At 47.2% G+C, this 21,290-nt stretch overlaps 2 protein-coding genes across 12 annotated transcripts in view; one reads left to right on the plus strand and one right to left on the minus strand.

Annotated features, from left to right (window-relative positions):
• LOC109877009 (sodium bicarbonate cotransporter 3) overlaps positions 1-21,290 on the minus strand; it is a 74,359-nt gene that overhangs the window by 13,428 nt on the left and 39,641 nt on the right. For all 5 annotated transcript variants that reach the window (XM_031817847.1, XM_031817850.1, XM_031817849.1 and 2 more), the window contains 11 exons: positions 19,484-19,593; positions 14,263-14,420; positions 14,000-14,087; positions 13,722-13,868; positions 13,451-13,551; positions 11,422-11,596; positions 11,166-11,299; positions 5,274-5,519; positions 4,583-4,688; positions 4,207-4,368; positions 3,940-4,053 (listed from right to left, as the gene is read on the minus strand). In XM_031817847.1, the coding sequence (XP_031673707.1) occupies positions 3,940-4,053; positions 4,207-4,368; positions 4,583-4,688; positions 5,274-5,519; positions 11,166-11,299; positions 11,422-11,596; positions 13,451-13,551; positions 13,722-13,868; positions 14,000-14,087; positions 14,263-14,420; positions 19,484-19,593 (1,541 nt within the window). The remainder of the gene's footprint in view (positions 1-3,939; positions 4,054-4,206; positions 4,369-4,582; positions 4,689-5,273; positions 5,520-11,165; positions 11,300-11,421; positions 11,597-13,450; positions 13,552-13,721; positions 13,869-13,999; positions 14,088-14,262; positions 14,421-19,483; positions 19,594-21,290) is intronic.
• On the plus strand, positions 5,872-7,837 carry LOC109876398 (complement C1q-like protein 4). Of its 7 annotated transcripts, none has more exons than XR_002252995.2 (5): positions 5,924-6,156; positions 6,315-6,365; positions 6,523-6,651; positions 6,730-7,420; positions 7,464-7,837. XR_002252995.2 is itself a non-coding variant. In XM_020468819.2 (5 exons), the coding sequence occupies exons 1-4, from the start codon at positions 5,994-5,996 to the stop codon at positions 7,026-7,028; spliced, it is 642 nt and encodes a 213-aa protein (XP_020324408.1). In that variant the 5' UTR covers positions 5,924-5,993; the 3' UTR covers positions 7,029-7,031; positions 7,464-7,837. The 7 variants fall into 7 exon arrangements, 2 of the variants coding, with proteins under 2 accessions (XP_020324407.1, XP_020324408.1); XR_002252998.2 differs by having other exon boundaries at positions 6,730-7,291; XR_002252996.2 differs by having other exon boundaries at positions 6,730-7,205; positions 7,335-7,837.

Here is a 21,290-nt window from a genome sequence, read left to right on the forward strand (position 1 = left end):
GAACGTCACAACACACACAGTAAACCGGTAGGTCACAACACACACAGTAAACCGGTAGGTCACAACACACACAGTAAACCAGTAGGTCACAACACATACAGTAAACCGGTAGGTCACAACACACACAGTAAACCAGTAGGTCACAACACACAGTAAACCAGTAGGTCACAACACACACAGTAAACCAGAACGTCACAACACACACAGTAAACCAGTAGGTCACAACACACACAGTAAACCAGTAGGTCACAACACATACAGTAAACCAGTAGGTCACAACACATACAGTAAACCGGTAGGTCACAACACACACAGTAAACCAGTAGGTCACAACACACACAGTAAACCAGAACGTCACAACACACACAGTAAACCAGTAGGTCACAACACACACAGTAAAACAGAACGTCACAACACACACAGTAAACCGGTAGGTCACAACACATACAGTAAACCAGTAGGTCACAACACATACAGTAAACCAGTAGGTCACAACACACACAGTAAACCGGTAGGTCACAACACACACAGTAAACCAGTAGGTCACAACACATACAGTAAACCAGTAGGTCACAACACACACAGTAAACCAGTAGGTCACAACACATACAGTAAACCAGTAGGTCACAACACATACAGTAAACCGGTAGGTCACAACACACACAGTAAACCAGTAGGTCACAACACACACAGTAAACCAGAACGTCACAACACACACAGTAAACCAGTAGGTCACAACACACACAGTAAAACAGAACGTCACAACACACACAGTAAACCGGTAGGTCACAACACATACAGTAAACCAGTAGGTCACAACACATACAGTAAACCAGTAGGTCACAACACACACAGTAAACCGGTAGGTCACAACACACACAGTAAACCAGTAGGTCACAACACACACAGTAAACCAGAACGTCACAACACACACAGTAAACCAGAACGTCACAACACACACAGTAAACCAGAACGTCACAACACACACAGTAAACCAGTAGGTCACAACACACACAGTAAACCAGAACGTCACAACACACACAGTAAAACGGAACGTCACAACACACACAGTAAACCGGTAGGTCACAACACATACAGTAAACCAGTAGGTCACAACACACACAGTAAACCAGTAGGTCACAACACACAGTAAACCAGTAGGTCACAACACATACAGTAAACCGGTAGGTCACAACACACAGTAAACCGGTAGGTCACAACACACACAGTAAACCGGTAGGTCACAACACACACAGTAAACCAGTAGGTCACAACATACAGTAAACCGGTAGGTCACAACACACACAGTAAACCAGAACGTCACAACACATACAGTAAACCGGTAGGTCACAACACACACAGTAAACCAGTAGGTCACAACACACACAGTAAACCAGTAGGTCACAACACACACAGTAAACCAGTAGGTCACAACACATACAGTAAACCAGTAGGTCACAACACATACAGTAAACCGGTAGGTCACAACACACACAGTAAACCAGAATGTCACAACACACACAGTAAACCAGTGTCTCAAATAGTAGGTTGATAATACTCTAAAATAGGGCAGTGCTATCCAGGTTTCTCTCTTTATAACTGGAAGTTGACTAAATAAATGAGTTCATATTTTCCATACCCTGATCTCATTCAATTAAATCCATTGATAATCAGGACATGGTTCTTTATCTTATCTATATAGGACATTCTTTATCTATTCAGAGTGTCAAGGTTTGTTAGACCCAGATCAGATCAGCACAAAGACAAACAGGCTCCTCCTGCCTGTTCTAGTTTAGTGAATTTGGCACATACCTGACAGATTCTGTTGTCAATCTGATGTACAGTATCATAGTAGGGTGTTAGGGGACTAAATGAAACGTTGGTTTTAGTGTTATACAGAACACTATTTCATGAGGATAGGACTGACCATTGCTGAGATATCTTATTTTCAAGTTATCGGAAAAGGTAAAAAATGTTGGACAGGTCGATGTTAATCCCTAGTCAATAATGGCAACAAACCACCTGTCTGGATTCTTAGATTCAACACGTTTTGTTCAATATCTCAAGATGTGGTTAATTTGACAAGCCTATTTCCATCCACAGATTTTACGCGAGTAAAGAGTACGTCTGAAAATAATGATCATGACAGCTGCGATGGAAACAGGAAGTTTCAGTACAATTTTATAAATGCTGACAGATAATCTGTTCGTTTGACATGGTGCAATCATTTTGTGTCTAAAATGAATTATGCAAGTAATGGTGGTGGAAACACCTTTATACACAAATATTGGTATAATAACCATCATATCAAAGTAAACTTGGGAGTCTCGATGAGATGGTGTGTTATCCTCCCACTACAACTCAGGAAAACATGCAGTTTATTAGGCTACAGATGAAATACATTCTGATGAACTTCAGTGATGACCTTGATGCTCCTTTGAGGGTCTTATTCTGGCGTCATGATGGTCAATCCTTGACTGCCGCTTGCAAATAAAAAGTAGTTCTTCTACAGAATCTATAAATGTAGACCTGCCTCCCCACACCGCCTTCCCCAACTGTATCAGAGCTGTTAGCTGGAGCGCAGGTGCCAAGACCAGAGTAAGCACATTTGCTATTTTGCGCAGTTTTTGTAAAGTTGACAATGCGATGGAAATACATTGAACTTTAGATTTTTTTATTCAGTACACGAAAAAGATGAGTTTGTGTGCACTACGTCATCACACGCTGTTTGGTGAAAACACCACTGCTGGGAAAATACACAGATTGGTTTTATGTGGCTAATTGGATGGAAACCTAGCTACTGTTAAGGAACTTTCAGGACTGATGGAGAACACTGGGATGATTCAAATACAAGTCAAATCGATTCAATGAAAATGCTTCAGGTAAGGTGGTCATATTATTAACACATTTTAATGCTTTATGCAAAACTTTGTAACAAATTGTAACCATTTATGAAATGATAACTTTTGATAGTACTTTATCACACACACTGAACTGTAACACAGAAGGCGACTAGCGTAATAACATAGCTTACTTTTAAAAAGGTAGGCCTACAATGGAGTTAGGTTATATAGTAATGTTATTTTTTGTGTTGAGTTACTTTGGTGATGAGAGGATGAACTGCAGCAAATTATTAGCCTAGTCATAGCTAAATAACAGTGAACTAAGCCTGTTTCTAATCGATTGTAAGGCTGTTGCCACTGAATTCTGGTAGTTTATACTTGAAAGAATAAAACCATGAATCCCCAAAAAATTCCCAGCTGGCACATTACAGCCACTGCAGAGCAGCGCTGCCTCTCACCTGGGTTATTACCTCAGCGAACTGTGTCAGCCACTCCCACACAGTTAGCACCCATCATGGAAGTGGGGGTGGCGAAACGGGAATTTGGACCATTCCCTGACAACCCAGTAGCTATGAAGCTCTACTTTGTAACTGGCTGTGTTTTTAAGTTTCTCTGAAAACACCTGAATGACAGGAGGGAAAAACGTTTCACCTGATATTTCAGTGAAAAGATGTCCGATATTTCCGTGAAAAGACGTCCGATGACTTTCCATTGTCACTTCGATCGTACTCTGATCGGTTGAGGAATACCTTCCGCCAAGAGCAAAATATGAACACACCGATTTCGCGGGTTTCACAAAAAGGTCTTTGAACATCCTTAGCATGGCACTATACCCCAATGTCACATTCAGTATTGTGATTGCCACGTTAATGTTTTCAAATGATTTAATATGTATTTTGATGACCACATTATTGACATTAAGTCAAACAGATTTGTACAATTCTCGCATAATGTCCATTGTATGTCATGTCACTCAACACAATAATAATAATAATGTATTCGGATATAATCATTTAGACTTTTTTTTAAATGTTAAACAATTTAAAGGCCCAAACTAAACGAAATTCAGAGTTAACTGTTTGAAAACAATCCATACCTGAAAGCGGTCAGGCACATTCAGTTTGGGGGAGGGAATGCCCACCAGGTAGTCCACCAGGACCATGATCATGATGGTCAGGAAGACCGCGAAGTCACTGATGGTCGACCGTACCTGGAACACAGAAGGACAGAGAGTGAGGAGTGCACAGCTGAAAAGAAGAGGTAAAGGTTCACGTATAGAGGATCAAACCAAGGGAGAGAGCAGAGTGGTAGGACCTCAACTCACTAGTACATAGTACACATGCCACTAGTACACATGCCAAACCTTGGTGGGAAAGTAGAGCTTGGTCTTGAACTGCTTGAGGAAGGAGGAGAGGAAGAAGGTAGTGAAGAAGAGGATGACGGACCAGAAGAGGACGTCAGGGATGTAGGGACCATGGTGGCCACAAGCTGGCCCAATAAACTCCCCACGCAGCCTAGAACACTCCTACAACACAGACCGGGGGAAGGACAGTTGAGGGTTGTCAAAATAAACTTTATGTCCATGCATGAAATCAATGTCATTTTACTATTGAAATGGAAAACCAGTACGAGACAGATTACAACAATAAGAAGGTACCATGGACGCCCCATAAGCACACACACGCAAGCAGACACGCATAAAAACACACACAAACGCATGAAAAACACACACAACTTACATCGACATCCAGTTGGGTCCAAGATATTGATTCTGGTGCGACCCCGCTGTGGTTCCAGACCTGCTGGATCTCAGGCGTGGCGTTAACCGGCGGAGAACATTGACATCTGAGACAGAGACTAAACATTAACCGACACCGTTCACCTCCTACAACGGACCTAACCAAAACGCCTCCTACAACGGACCTAACCAAAACGCCTCCTACAACGGACCTAACCAAAACGCCTCCTACAACGGACCTAACCAAAACGCCTCCTACAACGGACCTAACCAAAACGCCTCCTACAACGGACCTAACCAAAACGCCTCCTACAACGGACCTAACCAAAACGCCTCCTACAACGGACCTAACCAAAACGCCTCCTACAACGGACCTAACCAAAACGCCTACTACAACTGACCTAACCAAAACGCCTACTACAACTGACCTAACCAAAACACCTGAGGTAGTTTGGATGTGCAGAGTACACTTCCTTTAAACTACGTAGAAGGTTATAGCTCAGCGTTCTAACACGTAGAAGGTCATAGCTCAGCGTTCTAACACGTAGAAGGTCGTAGCTCAGCGTTCTAACACGTAGAAGGTCGTAGCTCAGCGTTCTAACACGTAGAAGGTCATAGCTCAGCGTTCTAACACGTAGAAGGTCGTAGCTCAGCGTTCTTACACGTAGAACGTCGTAGCTCAGCGTTCTTACATGTAGAAGGTGAGGTTGTCCAGCTTGTTGTTCATGTTGATGGGGTAGAGTTCCCCCAGATGAACCAGCTTCTCCAGGGCCTCGTAGATGAAGATGATGCAGATGAGCGCTGCGAAGGCTTCCTCCGTGAAGCGGGTGATGTAACAGACAAGGGAGCTGGCGTCCGTGGCAACCAGGACGAGGCACATGAAGGCCGTCCACAGGCCGATGCTGGTCCTCAAGGACAGGTAGGACAGGTCGTAGTCACTGGACAAGGTGAGATGGGGACAGAGGGTTAGGGAGACAACACACACAATACTAAATGTATATGGACAACTTAAAGTACTGGCATTGGTCCTATACAACCCCGATATGTCACAAAATGTGAAATCATTTCAAACTTACAGAAGTAGGAATCCTAAAACTGAATAAGCAACAACCCTCATCCTGAAAAGCAATACTAGATCAGGTCACCTGTTGGACCCTGACCAGGTACACAAGGTCTGGATTTCCAGACTGGGGGGGACGGGAGATACACTATTTACCTTATTGAAGAACTAGGTTTAGAAAAAGCAATGACTCCGGGAATCCCTGTTTGCTTGCAACATCTCTGTGTGGGTGTATGTATGACAGAGAGAGTGGGTGTCTGTCTCTATAAGAGCTAAGGAGAGTGTGAGCCGTGTTACATTCTTCCTCTTCTCTCTGCGACCCTGTTGATCACACACACAGAGGCGAGCGATAATGGCACCCTGCAGCCTTCCACTGCTGGCCCTGGCCTGCCTGTCTCTGTTGGTCACAGCTCAGCCCACCTGGGGGGACCAGGACACCCCCTCCATGTTCAGACAGATCATGGACACTGTGGCAGAGCTGAAGGCCAAGTCTGACCTAACAGCCAGCGTGCTCGGTAAGATGGACCTGGAAAACATTATGCTGTGACAATTTAGGTTGTGTGTGTGTAAGCCTGAATTGCCACTGTGTATGTGCAGTGGAAGAGAGAGTGGGGCTGTGTATAAAGATATATGTTACTACAGTGAAAGTGCTGTGTATTCTCCATGTTTCTAGCTATGAAAGAGAGAATGGAATCCATGGAGAAAGAGCTGCAGGCACTGAAAGGTGAGAAAGCATCACCTGTTGTGTGGAGTGTGGTAACTGATAAGAATGTGGTGAGGTTTCACACACGCAGATGCGTAGACAATTACATGACAACCAATGGTGTGTGATCTGGAATATTGATGTGTGTTGATAAATGAATGAAATGTGCATTCCACAGACATTCCTAAGGTGGCGTTCGCAGCATCACTGGGAGGTAATGGACTCCAAAAGGCAGGAGACTTTAACAAAAAGCTGGTCTACAGAGAGGTCTTGACAAATGTTGGTGGTGCATACAACGTAGAGACAGGTAACACACACACACACACACACACACTTTAACCCTCTCCTCATTCTTCCCCTGTTAAAAACAACCCTGTCCTCTCAGGTGAATTCACGGCTCCGGTTCGTGGAGTCTACTACATCCGGTTCACGGCCAACGCTCCTACAGACGTCACCTTGAGCTCCATGCTGTATAAGAACGGCAGCAAAGTCATTCTGGCCGCTCACGAGAGTCCGTCCGGCGAGGGCAGCGACACGGCGTCTAATGGAGCCACTCTGCTGCTGGAGGAGGGAGACAGTCTGCAAATGATGCTGTGGGCCAACACCCAGGTCTGGGACAACACCAACCACCACAGCACCTTCAGCGGCTTCCTCCTCTTCCCTATGCCACAGCAGCTGAAGTAATAGGTCTACATCCCTCTTCCCCATGACACAGCAACCAGAGACAGACCTACATCCCTCCTCTTCCCCATGACACAGCAGCTGAAGCAATAGGTCTACATCCCTCTTCCCCATGCCACAGCAACCAGAGACAGACCTACATCCCTCCTCTTCCCCATGCCACAGCAGCTGAAGCAATAGGTTACATCCCTCCTCTTCCCCATGACACAGCAACCAGAGACAGACCTACATCCCTCTTCCCCATGACACAGCAGCTGAAGCAATAAGTCTACATCCCTCTTCCCCATGCCACAGCAGCTAAAGCAATAGGTCTACATCCCTCTTCCCCATGCCACAGCAGCTGAAGCAATAGTTCTACATCCCTCTTCCTCATGCCACAGCAGCTGAAGCAATAAGTCTACATCCCTCTTCCCCATGCCACAGCAGCTGAAGCAATAGGTCTACATCCCTCTTCCCCATGACACAGCAACCAGAGACAGACCTACATCCTCCTCTTCCCCATGCCACAGCAGCTGAAGCAATAGGTCACATCCCTCTTCCCCATGACACAGCAACCAGAGACAGACCTACATCCCTCCTCTTCCCCATGACACAGCAGCTGAAGCAATGTCTACATCCCTCTTCCCCATGCCACAGCAGCTGAAGCAATAGGTCTACATCCCTCTTCCCCATGCCACAGCAGCTGAAGCAATAGGTCTACATCCCTCTTCCCCATGACACAGCAACCAGAGACAGAGGTGTACATACACAGTAGAATTGTTTTCAACGGTTGTTAAATCATTGACTGAATTAAAAATAATATTGAGGTGAAAGTCTGCTTATTCCGTTATTATAAATAAGAATTTGTTCTTAACTGACTTGCCTAGTTAAATAAGGTTAAGCTTCTGAAGCTAAGCAGGGTTGTTCCTGGTCAGTCACTGGATGGGAGACCAGATGCTGCTGGAAGTGGTGTTGGAGGGCCAGTAGGAGGCACTCTTTACTCTGGTCTAAAAAATATCCCAATGCCCCAGGGCAGTGATTGGCAACTGCCCTGTGTAGTGTGCCGTCTTTCGGATGGGACGTTAAACGGGTGTTCTGACTCTCTAAGGTCATTAAATATCCCATGGCACTTATCGTAAGAGTAGGGGTGTTAACCCCAGTGTCCTGGCTAAATTCCCAAGCTGTCCCTCATACCATCATGACCACCTAATCATCCCCAGCTTACAATTGGCTCATTCATCCCCCTCCTCTCCCCTGTAACTATTCCCTAGGTCGTTGCTGTAAATGAGAACGTGTTCTCAGTCAACTTACCTGGTAAAATAACGTTAAAAAATATATAAAAAAATAAGTAAAATATTCTGCATATTAGACTGGGATTTTAGCTTATACCTCTTACCTCCAGTGGGAACATCAGTTATTGTCCAGTAGATGAAAGATAAATTATCTTAACCCCTGGCATGATCTTTTCTCATTGAGTACTTGGGGCTAATACCATAATACACCACAACTTGATTACAGATGATGGTCACTTCTGTTTCAGTTGAGTGTAGGTGTCAATCTTCTCTTTACCAGCAGATGGCACTATAGTAACACCATTTCCAGATCTGGTTTACAGTAGTCTGGCCACCAGCCCTGTCCCTTTACAATGTGAACAGGCTTTCAAGTTGTAGGCCACCTTTAAATCTGATGTTAGTGCTGGGCTGTATAGGTTCCCATCATATTGCTCAACAAATCATTCCAGATGAAGGAAGGAAAGGAGACAAGAGAAGGTGTTCTTAGGAGGGAAAGGAGACAAGAAAAAGGTGACAAGAAAGGAGGCAGGGTTCACATTCTGACACATGGAATTCCATGACATCTCCATGACTTAACATTTCCATCAACCAACAATTGGCGGCGTCTATATGTATAAAAAAAAATCGGTCTCTGATCCCATATACAATCTCCTGTCGTCAGCGTAATGTGGTAACACTGGGAGGCTGCTCCCTGATCCCATGTACCATCTCCTGTAGTTAAGCAAGGCACTTAACTTAGCAAAAAAAGACACGTCCCCTTTTCAGGACCCTGTCTTTCAAAGATAATTCGAAAAAAATCCAAATAACTTCACAGATCTTCATTGTAAAGGGTTTAAACACTGTTTCGCATTGCTTGATCAATGAACCATAAACAATTAACGAACATGCACCTGTGGAACAGTCGTTAAGACACTAACAGCTTACAGACAATAGGCAATTAAGGTCACAGTTATGAAAACTTAGGACACGAAAGAGGCCTTTCTACGGACTCTGAAAATCACCCAAAGAAAGATCTGTGTGAATGTTCCTTAGGCATGCTGCAAGGAGGCATGAGGACTGCAGATGTGGCCAGGGAAATAAATTGCAATGTCCGTACTGTGAGACGCCGAAGACAGCGCTACAGGGAGACAGGACAGACAGCTGATCGTCCTCGCAGTGGCAGACCACATGTAACAACAAATGCACAGGATCGGTATTTCCGAACATCACACCTGCGGGACAGGTGCAGGATGGCAACAACAACTGTCCGAGTTACACCAGGAACGCACAATCCATCCATCAGTGCTCAGACTGTCCGCAATAGGCTGAGAGAGGCTGGACTGAGGGCTTGTAGGCCTGTTGTTACGCAGGTCCTCAACAGACCTCACCGGCAACAATGTCACCTATGGGTACAAACCCACCGTCCCTGGACCAGACAGGACTGGCAAAAAGTGCTCTTCATATGACGAGTCGCGGTTTTGTCTCACCAGGGGTGATGGTCGAATTCGCGTTTATCGTCGAAGGAATAGCGTTACACCGAGGACTTGGTGATTTGGAGGTGGAAGGGCGGTCATGGTCTGGGGCGGTGTGTAACAGCATCATCAGACTGAGCCTGTTGTCATTGCAGGCAATCTGCGTTACAGGAAAGACATCCTCCTCCCTCATGTGGTACCCTTCGTGGAGGCTCATCCTGACATGACCCTCCAGCATGACAATGCCACCAGCTATACTGCTCGTTCTGTGCGTGATTTCCTGCAAGACAGGAATGTCAGTGTTCTGCCATGGCCAGCGAAGAGCCCGGATCTCAATCCCATTGAGCACGTCTGGGACCTGTTGGATCGGAGGGTGAGGGCTAGGGCCATTCCCCCCAGAAAAGTCTGGGAACTTGCAGGTGCCTTGGTGGAAGAGTGGGGTAACATCTCACAGCAAGAACTGGTAAATCTGGTGCAGCTCAGGAGATTCACTGCAGTACTTAATGCAGCAGATACTGACTGTTAATTTTGATTCTGTATTCTGTATATTCACTATTTCACTATTCACAAATAATTACTTTGATTCACACGATCCAATTCACCACGATTGAACCGAATCCCAACTAATACAATAGCAAAGTGAATCATTTAAATGAATCATGAATTGTTCAAAAAAGTTAAATCAACTTTGTATGGCCTTATTCACGAGTATCGGTGGAAGGTTTTTGGGGAGATAACATTCATACATGCTAATAATAGCTAAACAGTTAACTAGAGGATAGAAGACATGTTTTGCATTAGCTACCTAGTTAATTTGTTCTATCATATTTTGTAGGCTAGGCCTACCTGCTGCTGTAATGTCCCGACGGTCTCGCTCTTCTTGAGCAACGGCCCACTAGTCTAGCACTACGCAGATGATGCTCCCAAACACCGACACGTTAGTGGCATTCTGATCCTGGCTGATATGTAGATTTTTATTGATCAAATATTTTAAAACGGTGCCTAAAAAATGACATTAACAGAAATTATTAAATTAATTTCCATGACATTTCGAAAACATTTTGGGAATTTATCATTTTCCAAAACTTTTCCAACTTTTATTAGGCTCCTGAGTGGCGTAGCAGTCCAAGGCACTGCATCTCAGTGGTAGAGGAGTTACTACAGAACCTGGTTCGATTCCATGCTGTATCACAACCGGACGTGATTGGGAGTCCCACAGGCCGGCGCACAATTGGCCCAGCGTCGTCCGGGTTAGGGTTTGGCCAGGGGTAGGTCATCATTGTAAATAAGAATTTGTTCTTAACTTACCTAGTTAAATAAAGGTTAAATAAAATTCCAGAACTTTCATGACAATACGAACCCTGAGGAGGTGTTTGAGACAGTTGGGACACTGCTACAGCAGTAGCCTGCACACTCACCTGCAGAACTTGAAAAGGATCTTCTCAAAGACCAGGACTGGTCCGGTGCTGCCCAGGATGGTGAGTGGCTGGCCCGCAAACATGGAGAAGGCCACGCCCGTCAGAGACGCCCCGAACAACGACTCGATCGCACTCTGGGTGTGAGTGAGGGGAGATTAGGCAAAGACGGTGAGCAATTAAACATTTTTATCACAAAGTCATCAATAACAGTAGACAAATACAATATCTCCCATTAGTTTCTGGTGACATCACTCACGATGTTTCCCTTGGTGGCCTCGCCCAGCAGGCCTCCGAAAGTGATGACAGGGGACATGCAGGCGCAGTAGAGGAACAGCACAGAGGCCAGGCACTGCAGGCTCAGAGCATCCCTAATATCGCTCCACAGGAACGGAGCTTTCCTCCTTACATCCATCACCAGGCCCCCAAAGATCCTGACAGAGGAGAGAGAGAGAGGGAGGGAGGGAGAGAGAGAGAGAAGACGTCAGAGAGCAGGGAAGCCAGTGAGGGAGTTTTAATAATAGTTTAATTGCTAGAGAGATGTGATATCATCTCTGCACCTTTAGTATTGGGGACAACTCTAAATCAGAGCCAACTCAAAAAACTGGACAGACTAAATGTAGTAGGCAGTTGGAATATAGCCAGCAATGGAAACCGTGCCAGCTGAGGGGACATAAATAATTGTCACAGACACACCTCCTGTACAGGCCACTTCAGGTCATGTTTCAGAGAGGGGTCAAGAACAGCATGTCTAAAGCCTGCATAGACTCTTTAAAGTGATGTCACCCTTAATGCCATAGTTATTAACTAACTTCTTCACTGAGCAGAATGTCATTACTCAACATTACACAGTAACAGCTGCTCAATAATATACAACTATACTTAGTAGTTCCCATGAAATAACCTACAATTGAAGACAAGTAAGAAAGAAATCTAGTACATTTTTGGTCTTTTTCATGAACTAGAAATACACTATGGTGTGGTTTCAGTATTATTGGAGAGTGAATGGTGTGTAGACGGTGTGTGTGTGGGGTACCGGTGTGTAGACGGTGTGTGTGTGTGTGTGTGTGGGGTACCGGTGTGTAGATGGTGTGTGTGTGTGTGTGTGTGTGTGGGGTACCGGTGTGTAGATGGTGTGTGTGTGTGTGTGTGTGTGTGGGGTACCGGTGTGTAGACAGTGTGTGTGTGTGGGGTGACAGTGTGTGTGTAGACGGTGTGTGTGTGTGTGTGGGGTGACAGTGTGTGTGTAGACGGTGTGTGTGTGTGTGGGGTACCGGTGTGTAGACGGTGTGTGTGTGTGTGGGGTACCGGTGTGTAGACGGTGTGTGTGTGTGTGGGGTACCGGTGTGTAGACGGTGTGTGTGTGTGGGGTACCGGTGTGTAGACGGTGTGTGTGTGTGGGGTACCGGTGTGTAGACGGTGTGTGTGTGTGGGGTACCGGTGTGTAGACGGTGTGTGTGTGTGGGGTACCGGTGTGTAGACGGTGTGTGTGTGGGGTACCGGTGTGTAGACGGTGTGTGTGGGGTACCGGTGTGTAGACGGTGTGTGTGGGGTACCGGTGTGTAGACAGTGTGTGTGTGTGTGTGTGTGTGTGTGTGGGGTACCGGTGTGTAGACGGTGTGTGTGTGTGGGGTACCGGTGTGTAGACGGTGTGTGTGTGTGTGTGTGTGTGTGTGTAGACGGTGTGTGTGTGTGTGTGTGTGTGTGTGTGTGTGTGTGTGTGTGTGTGTGTGGGGTACCGGTGTGTAGACGGTGTGTGTGTGTGGGGTACCGGTGTGTAGACGGTGTGTGTGTGTGTGTGTGTGTGTGTGGGGTACCGGTGTGTAGACGGTGTGTGTGTGTGTGGGGTACCGGTGTGTAGACGGTGTGTGTGGGGTACTGGTGTGTAGACGGTGTGTGTGGGGTACCGGTGTGTAGACGGTGTGTGTGGGGTACCGGTGTGTAGACGGTGTGTGTGGGGTACCGGTGTGTAGACGGTGTGTGTGGGGTACCGGTGTGTAGACGGTGTGTGTGGGGTACCGGTGTGTAGACGGTGTGTGTGGGGTACCGGTGTGTGGGGGGTTGTGAGGTACTGGTGAAGTGCTGCTAGATGAAAGGCTGCAGTAGACCTCTTCAGCTTCTACATCAGACACATGAAAGACTTTCCAGACCTCTAGTGAACAGCTCTCTTCATGTTTATAATGCTTTTATAATGAGCTGCCAAGGTGACCACTCAGTCTGGCAGCTCCTTTTCATCAAAAGGGACTTAAAGAAAACCCATTGTGTGTGTTTGTGTGAGAGAGACCCACCTCCCTGTCCTCTGTAGCTCTGGTCCTGCTTGGTGCTGGTCTTCCTTGAAGGACTCATTATGGGCAGAGCCGTTGGGCAATGAGGGCATTTTCCTCTTGTCCTGTGTAGAGAGAAAAGCCCCCCACAGGCCAGGTTACTGCACAGCCCTCAACATTCTAACCATCCGTACTCTACACACCGTGTCCACAGCGGTTCTCTTACAATATTACCCATCAGCATGTCTCACACGTTCAATAGCAGCTAACCAACATCTTCGTCCAGATCCCTCACCTGAGATGGGACACTCTTGGGGGGCTCGATTCGTATCGTAGGGTCCCACTCTCCTGGGGGTAGGACGGTCACCTGGTCCAGAAACTCATCTATCCCCGACAGCAGATCGTTCCGGTCTTTGGCCTTGTACGCTACATCATGGAAGACCTGGCACAGGACGACAACAGCAGTCTCTCAAACGACATGTCGCTGCTTCTGACGCCACAGCATGGGACCAATTGGTGATTGGCAAAGGTTGAAATTGGACCAATCCAGAGCGGTGTTGTAGTGCTCCTCACCTCGTCTGTCATCAGCGTGGCGATGGAGCGGCCGATCTCGTGGTACTGAGGACCCTTCCCAAACGGACCCAGCAGCAGGAACAGGAACCTGACCAATAGGAGAGCAGGATAGAATCAGAGTCCATCCAAGCACACACCACCACACATCCCGCTCAACACACAATATGTTTTTCAAAAATGGTTGTCTATTGCAATAACTCCTTCACAGTCAAAATAACGAAATGCCTGTCATGCGATTCAGATAAGTGTGTGTACACACTTACCTGGTGGGTACGGGCACCTCAGTGAGACCAGTGAGCAGCACGGCGGGTGACAGCCTGATGAAGGCTATGATTGGTCGCTCCAGGAATTCCACCTCTCCCACCAGCACGTTGGACGCCTCCGCCCCAGGAGGGATCTTCTTCATGAAGTTCATGTCCACCTGGGAGGTTGAAGGTCACAGAGTTAAACAGGAAGGATACATGCTTGGATGTTCCTGAAGTTGAATTGTATTGGCCATGCAGGGTTCATAGACATTTAGACAGATTGAATTTCAGGACTTTAAACTAAATTCCCATGACAACAATTGGTGGTGTTTAAATAGAAGTATATATTTTTTGGCAGAAATGTGGTATCAACACTTGGAGGCTGATCCCATGTAGTCTACCATCTCCTGTCGTTGTGCAAGGCACTTAACCCCCCACAAAGTATAATCCCTGTTAGGCCACTATATAAACACATGTGGTCAACCCTCAGTCTGGAGAGCTGATGGGTGTGCAGGCTTTTGATACAGCCCTGTTCAAACACGTTGCAGTCAGTTTATCAAGGTCCGGTTGAGCAACTCATTTCTAAAATGTTTTGTTAGAGGACTAAAATAAATACATGGAATAAAAGCCTACACTCATTAGCTCTCCTGGAGAATGGTTCACCTCCCTGGATGTAAAACATACAGGGTGGAAATGTTGCTCAGGCTTTGTCCAATAATTAGCTCATTCAATATATCAAAGATCATATAGGGGGAACGCATAGAGGAAACACTGAACAGTTAACTAGAGGGAGAGAGAGAACTAGCCAGGACACATGCAGGTGATGACACACAGATGCACTGAAGTTGATTTTGATGTGATTGGCAAAGAATATGTGCCCAAATAAAATACACGAGGGGAAAAGTATTCTTTTCAGATTTGACCATTTTCTAAACTTTTCCAGGACTGGAAAACATTGTAAAATTCCAAGACTTTTCCAAGATTTAAGGCCGTACCAACCCTACATTATGTGTTTGCCAAATTTCTACAAAATTCTCAACTGGTATAAACTGGAGAATATACGGTGTGTGTTTTGGTAACATGGTCAGTTACTGAGAATGTGTGTATAGACAGGTAGTTTGAGGGCTGAACTACCCCCCCCAAAAGAACCAGCGCTTGTACACCTATAATCACATGTACCAGGCAAGGAGACGGGGTACCTTATCGCCTACATTATGGACCATACCCACTACCCCTACACCGCGGACGCTACCCACTACACCGCGGACGCTACCCTCTACCCCTACACCGCGGGCGCTACCCACACACCGCGGACGCTACCCTCTACCCCGCGGACGCTACCCACTACACCGCGGACGCTACCCTCTACCCCTACACCGCGGACGCTACCCACACACCGCGGACGCTACCCACTACCCCTACACCGCGGACGCTACCCTCTACCCCTACACCGCGGAGGCTACCCACACACCGCGGACGCTACCCACTACCCCTACACCGCGGACGCTACCCCTACACCGCGGACCCTACCCGCTACCCCTACACCGCGGACCCTACCCGCTACCCCTACACTGCGGACCCTACCCACTACCCCGCGGACCCTACCCACTACCCCGCGGACCCTACCCACTACCCACTACCCCGCGGACGCTACCCACACACCGCGGACGCTACCCACTACCCCTACACCGCGGACGCTACCCCTACACCGCGGACGCTACCCCTACACCGCGGACGCTACCCCTACACCGCGGACGCTACCCCTACACCGCGGACGCTACCCGCCACCCCTACACCGCTGACCCTACCCACACACCGCGGACGCTACCCACTACCCCTACACCGCGGACGCTACCCTTACCCTCTACACCGCGGACGCTACCCGATACCCCTACCCCGCGGACGCTACCCCTACACCGCGGACCCTACCCTCTACCCCGCGGACCCTACCCACTACCCCTACACCGCGGACCCTACCCACTACCCCTACACCACGGACCCTACCCTCTACCCCTACACCGCAGACCCTACCCACTACCCCTACACCGCGGACCCTACCCACTACCCCTACACCGCGGACCCTACCCACTACCCCTACACCGCGGACCCTACCCACTACCCCTACACCGCGGACCCTACCCACTACCCCTACACCGCGGACGCTACCCACTACCCCTACACCGCGGACCCTACCCACTACCCCTACACCGCGGACGCTACCCACTACCCCTACACCGCGGACGCTACCCCTACACCGCGGACGCTACCCCTACACCGCGGACCCTACCCACTACCCCTACACCGTGGACCCTACCCGCTACACCGCGGACCCTACCCGCTACACCGCGGACCCTACCCACTACCCCTACACCGCGGACGCTACCCCTACACCGCGGACCCTACCCACTACTCCTACACCGTGGACCCTACCCGCTACACCGCGGACCCTACCCACTACCCCTACACCGCGGACGCTACCCCTACACCGCGGACGCTACCCCGCGGACCCTACCGCTACACCGCGGACCCTACACCGTGGACCCTACCCACTACCCCTACACCATGGACACTACCCCTACACCGTGGACCCTACCCACTACCCCTACACCATGGACACTACCCACTACCCCTAAACCATGGACACTACCCACTTACACTGTACTATGGATGCTTCCGTCAGAAGCGATGACCTCAAACAGGACACTTAATAAATAATAAATCACATAGAATATTTGCGGTTGCTGTGCTGCTGACAGCCGTACTGCTGCACAAAAAAAGATAATGAAAACATCAGATTCTCTGAACCACGGTCGACCACTACAGACAGATCAACACAGTCACAACACTACGGTCACACACACGGCACTGGCAGGTAACATGTTATGTACAGTCACGTCACGGAACACAGTCTCATGGATCAACACAACAGCACTGATTGGCCAGGGCCAGTGATTGACAGGAGAGAGGACTTACTGCAGGCCTTCTGGCACCCCCGCCCCAGGAACCACAACTACAGTGGCAAGCATGCTGAGAGCAGGACAAACAGGGGCACAACTTAATTCAGATCACACCATAAGCTCAGCTCACTCAGCTAGAGTCCAATCTGGATCCATGATGTCACCTCTCATTATAACATCATCCTCTTAATACACTGTTCTCATACCCATCAGTCCCCCAAGGAGCGGAAACCAGTCACTTTGTTCAGTATCCAGCATGTGTTACTTCAAATGAGATGGAATACTTTCCGAATGCATTGTATATCTGACCCTTTGACTTTTTCCACTTGTCACGTTCAATTCATTATTTACCTCAATCTACACACGATACCCCATAATGACCAAGCGAAAACGTGTTTTTAGAAATTAATCTTTGAAATGTTTCTACAACTTGGAGTCCACCTGTGGTAAATTCAAATCGATTGGACATGACTTGGAAAGGCAGACACCGGTCTATAGAAGGTCTCACAGTTGGCAGTGCATGTCAGAGCAAAAACCAAGCCATGAGGTGGAAGAAATTGTCTATAGAGCTCCGAGACAAGATTGTGTTGAGACACAGATCTTGGGAAGTTTACCAAATAATTTCTGCAGCATTGAAGGTCCAAGAACACAGTGGCCTCCATCATTCTTAAATGGAACCAAGACTCTTCCTAGAGCTGGCTGTCCGGCCAAAACTGAGCAATCGGGGGGGGGGGGGGGGGCCTTGGTCAAGGAGGTGACCAAGAACCCGATGGTCACCCTGACAGAGCTCCAGAGTTCCTCTGTGGAGATGGTTGTCCTTCTGGAAGGTTCTCCCATGTCTGCAGCAATCCACCAATCAGGCCTTTATTGTAGAGTGGCCAGACAGAAGCCACTCCTCAGTGAAAGGCATCACAGTCTGCTTGGAGTTTGCCAAAAGACAACTAAAGGACTCACCATGAGAAACTAGATTCTCTGGTCTGATGAAACCAAGATTGAACTCTTTGGCCTGAATGCCAAGTGTCACGTCTGGAGGAAACCTGGAACCATCCCCTACGGTGAAGCATGAGTGGCAGCATCATGCTGTGGGATGTTTTTCAGCAGCAGGGACTGGGTGACTTGTCGGGATCGAAGGAAAGAGATCTTTGATGAAAACCTGCTCCAAAGCGCTCTGGACCTTGAACTGGGGTGACGGTTCACCTTCCAACAGGACAACGACCCTAAGCACACAGCCAAGACAATGCAGGAGTGGCTTCGGGACAAGTCTCTGAATGTCCTTGAGTGGCCCACCCAGAGCCCTGATTTGAACCCGATCGAACATCTCTGGAGACCTCAAAATAGAGCTTGAGAGGATATGCAGTGTCATACCCAAGAAGACTTGAGGCTATAATCAATGCCAAAAGTGCTTTAACAAAGTACAGAGTAAAGGGTCTGAATACTTAAGTAAAATGTGATTTCAGTTATTATTTTATTTCTAAAAACCTGTTTTTGCTTTGTCATTATGGGGTATTGTGTGTAGATTGAGGGATAAAAAAATAAATTGTAGAATAAGGTAACGTAACAAAATGTGGAAAAATTCAAGGGATCTGAAATCTTATTGAATGCACTGTATAAACCCTGGATTTCTGATGCTATGTATTGGCCAATCAGAGGCTTTGAAGCCAGCGGCTGCCATATTGAGTTCTCTGTAGAGCCCTGCATGGGCATTTAAACCCGAGCCCTACCTATGCTGTGACATTCAAGTCCTACCCAGGCCCGATTGCTTCAACCAAATTAAAGCCCCGTCCCTGACCGAAACCAAAAATAACTTCCTCCATTAGTAAATCCATTAGCTGTTCTGTCAGTTCGCTCGCTCTGCATGCACTCTACTCATGGCGGCTCTGAGCAAGTATCCATAGCAACGGCTCTGCTAGGGCTGCTCTGCTCAATGACGAGACATGACAGAGCAGTTAATTACTTTGTCACTCTAACAAAACTCAAGGAACATTATTTTCTGTGAAATGATCTCCTGTCTTATATTTGACAAGGTTGAAGCACTTCTGACACCATATTATGATCGTTGTCAGATATGACTATTGTGCAGCAGAGCATGAGCAAATGGCTCAGCTTCAAAATGTTTGTGATCAATTTAGTGATACACGAGCCCTGCCTGTTCCCTAGATATTGATTTACATCGGCCCTGACCCAATGTATAATGTCGGGCCCGGGTCGGGTAGCAGAGCTCTACTTGTCTGTCCTCGTGACCGTGGGTCTACACACTGCTCAGCAGTGGGAGGAGACGTTACCTTGCTGAAGTCCACAGTGCTGTTCTCTCTGCTTCCTCCGTTGATGCGGCTCTCACTCGGTTTACTGTTCTCCAGGTTCCCAGGAGCTGACTGGGGGGATGCCAGGAGGCCTGCCCAAGGGGTGGAAGGGGTAGAAGAAACCAGTGGTCAATTGAACAGTAAAAAATGAACTGTGTTTATGGCCGATATGAATGGGGAATTGGTACAATTTGTAGACGTACACAATTATATGTGTCTGAGAAGGAGAGCGGGGGGGCTATGCATGTGTGACTCCGTGAGTTTGTTCAGACATGCAGCTGCTCTGTACATGCTGGGTGAGAAACTCCACGTATCACAACAAAGTAATCAGAGATGGTAGAAATAACTAGGGGGGGGGGGGGGGGGGTCAATAGACACCAATAGACATCCTCTGTTTACAGGACCGACCCTGCGGAGGCTGGAGTTGGACAGAAAGGTTTCAGAGGGAGATTAGTGGTGGAATGTGCACCAATGGGGCCCTGCCTGTCAATCCCCTGCTTCTTACTGAACCAGTCAGCCAAGATACACCACATGGTCCAATAAGACAGCACATTTAAAGCTGGGAAAAACAGAACACACTCAGGTGTTGGTATTTACACACACGTCATGGCCTCAGCCTCTTGCTGTAAAAACGTATTTTGACCTATCATCTCACGGTCTATGAACCTTGCCAATTGAAACTAGGACTTGCTATGGAACTCACTCTGTAATACTGTGCAGCGTCTGTGTGCATATGGGGGTGAAACCTGAGCACGCCTCACATTAAACCCTGATATAATTTATTAGACAGTGGTAACGGGGGTAATAGTGCCTGATTACGATAACATAGGGCCAACTTCATGTAAAAAGTTACCAAACTTCGTATAAGGGTAACTCTCAACTCCAGCCTTTGCCCAAACTGCTCACATTTTCAGGTGAGAAGTTGTGGGTAGCAGGGAAATTGCTCATAAATATACATTTTTGTGGGTGGGTAAACATAGTAGTACCTGATCCCAACACTAAAGCATTCTCAGAAGTCCACTGGCACGTGCTGATAATAAAATGATGTGCATCTCAAGCAAATATGGCTCTGGACAGTTAACTCTCAGCGGAAAGGTGATGAGTTCCTGACATCTACTGCCAGTGTAAATTAAAATGAAAAAAAAATGAAATGTGGACTAACATTTATTGCGGTATTGTGTTGGAGAAAAAAGTGAGTCATCCCCTTGATAATGAAGATTAGGGGCTCATTTCAATCCAACCCACATTGCAGTATTCATGCTGTAGCTCTTGGTCAAATTAACTCAATAGTCTTGGGTACTGTATAAAAACCTACAACTACTACCAGGGCCACCCCTCTCACAGGCATGTGTTCACTTTTCAGAATTACAAGTGTGTGGGCACATGATGAATATTGTAAATAAAAATGTTTATCTATCCATTAACAGTTGAAGTCGGATGTTTACATACACCTAAGCCAAATACATTTAAACTCAGTTTCACAACTCCTGACATTTAATCCAAGTAAAAATGTCCCGTCTTAGGTCAGTTAGGATCGTCACTTTATTTTAAGAATGTGAAATGTCAGAATAATAGTAGAGAGAAGGATTTATTTCAGCTTTTATTTCTTTCATCACATTCCCAGTATGTCAGAAGTTTACATACACTCAATTAGTATTTGGTAGCATTGCCTTTAACTTGGGTCAGATGTTTTGGGTAGCCTTCCACAAGCTTCCCACAATAAGTTGGGTGAATTCTGGCCCATTCCTCCTGACAGAGCTGGTGTAACTGAGTCAGGTTTGTAGGCCTC

This window comes from Oncorhynchus kisutch, unplaced genomic scaffold (assembly GCF_002021735.2).
Source record: "Oncorhynchus kisutch isolate 150728-3 unplaced genomic scaffold, Okis_V2 scaffold1170, whole genome shotgun sequence".
Taxonomy (NCBI): domain Eukaryota; kingdom Metazoa; phylum Chordata; class Actinopteri; order Salmoniformes; family Salmonidae; genus Oncorhynchus; species Oncorhynchus kisutch.

Bases quoted from the DNA above. Each gene is read 5' to 3' on its own strand.
- LOC109876398 (XM_020468818.2), top strand. From the start codon at position 5,994: ATGGCACCCTGCAGCCTTCCACTGCTGGCCCTGGCCTGCCTGTCTCTG. The intron at 6,157-6,314 runs GTAAGATGGACC...CCATGTTTCTAG, and splicing joins CCTAACAGCCAGCGTGCTCG to CTATGAAAGAGAGAATGGAA. The intron at 6,366-6,522 runs GTGAGAAAGCAT...TGCATTCCACAG, and splicing joins AGAGCTGCAGGCACTGAAAG to ACATTCCTAAGGTGGCGTTC.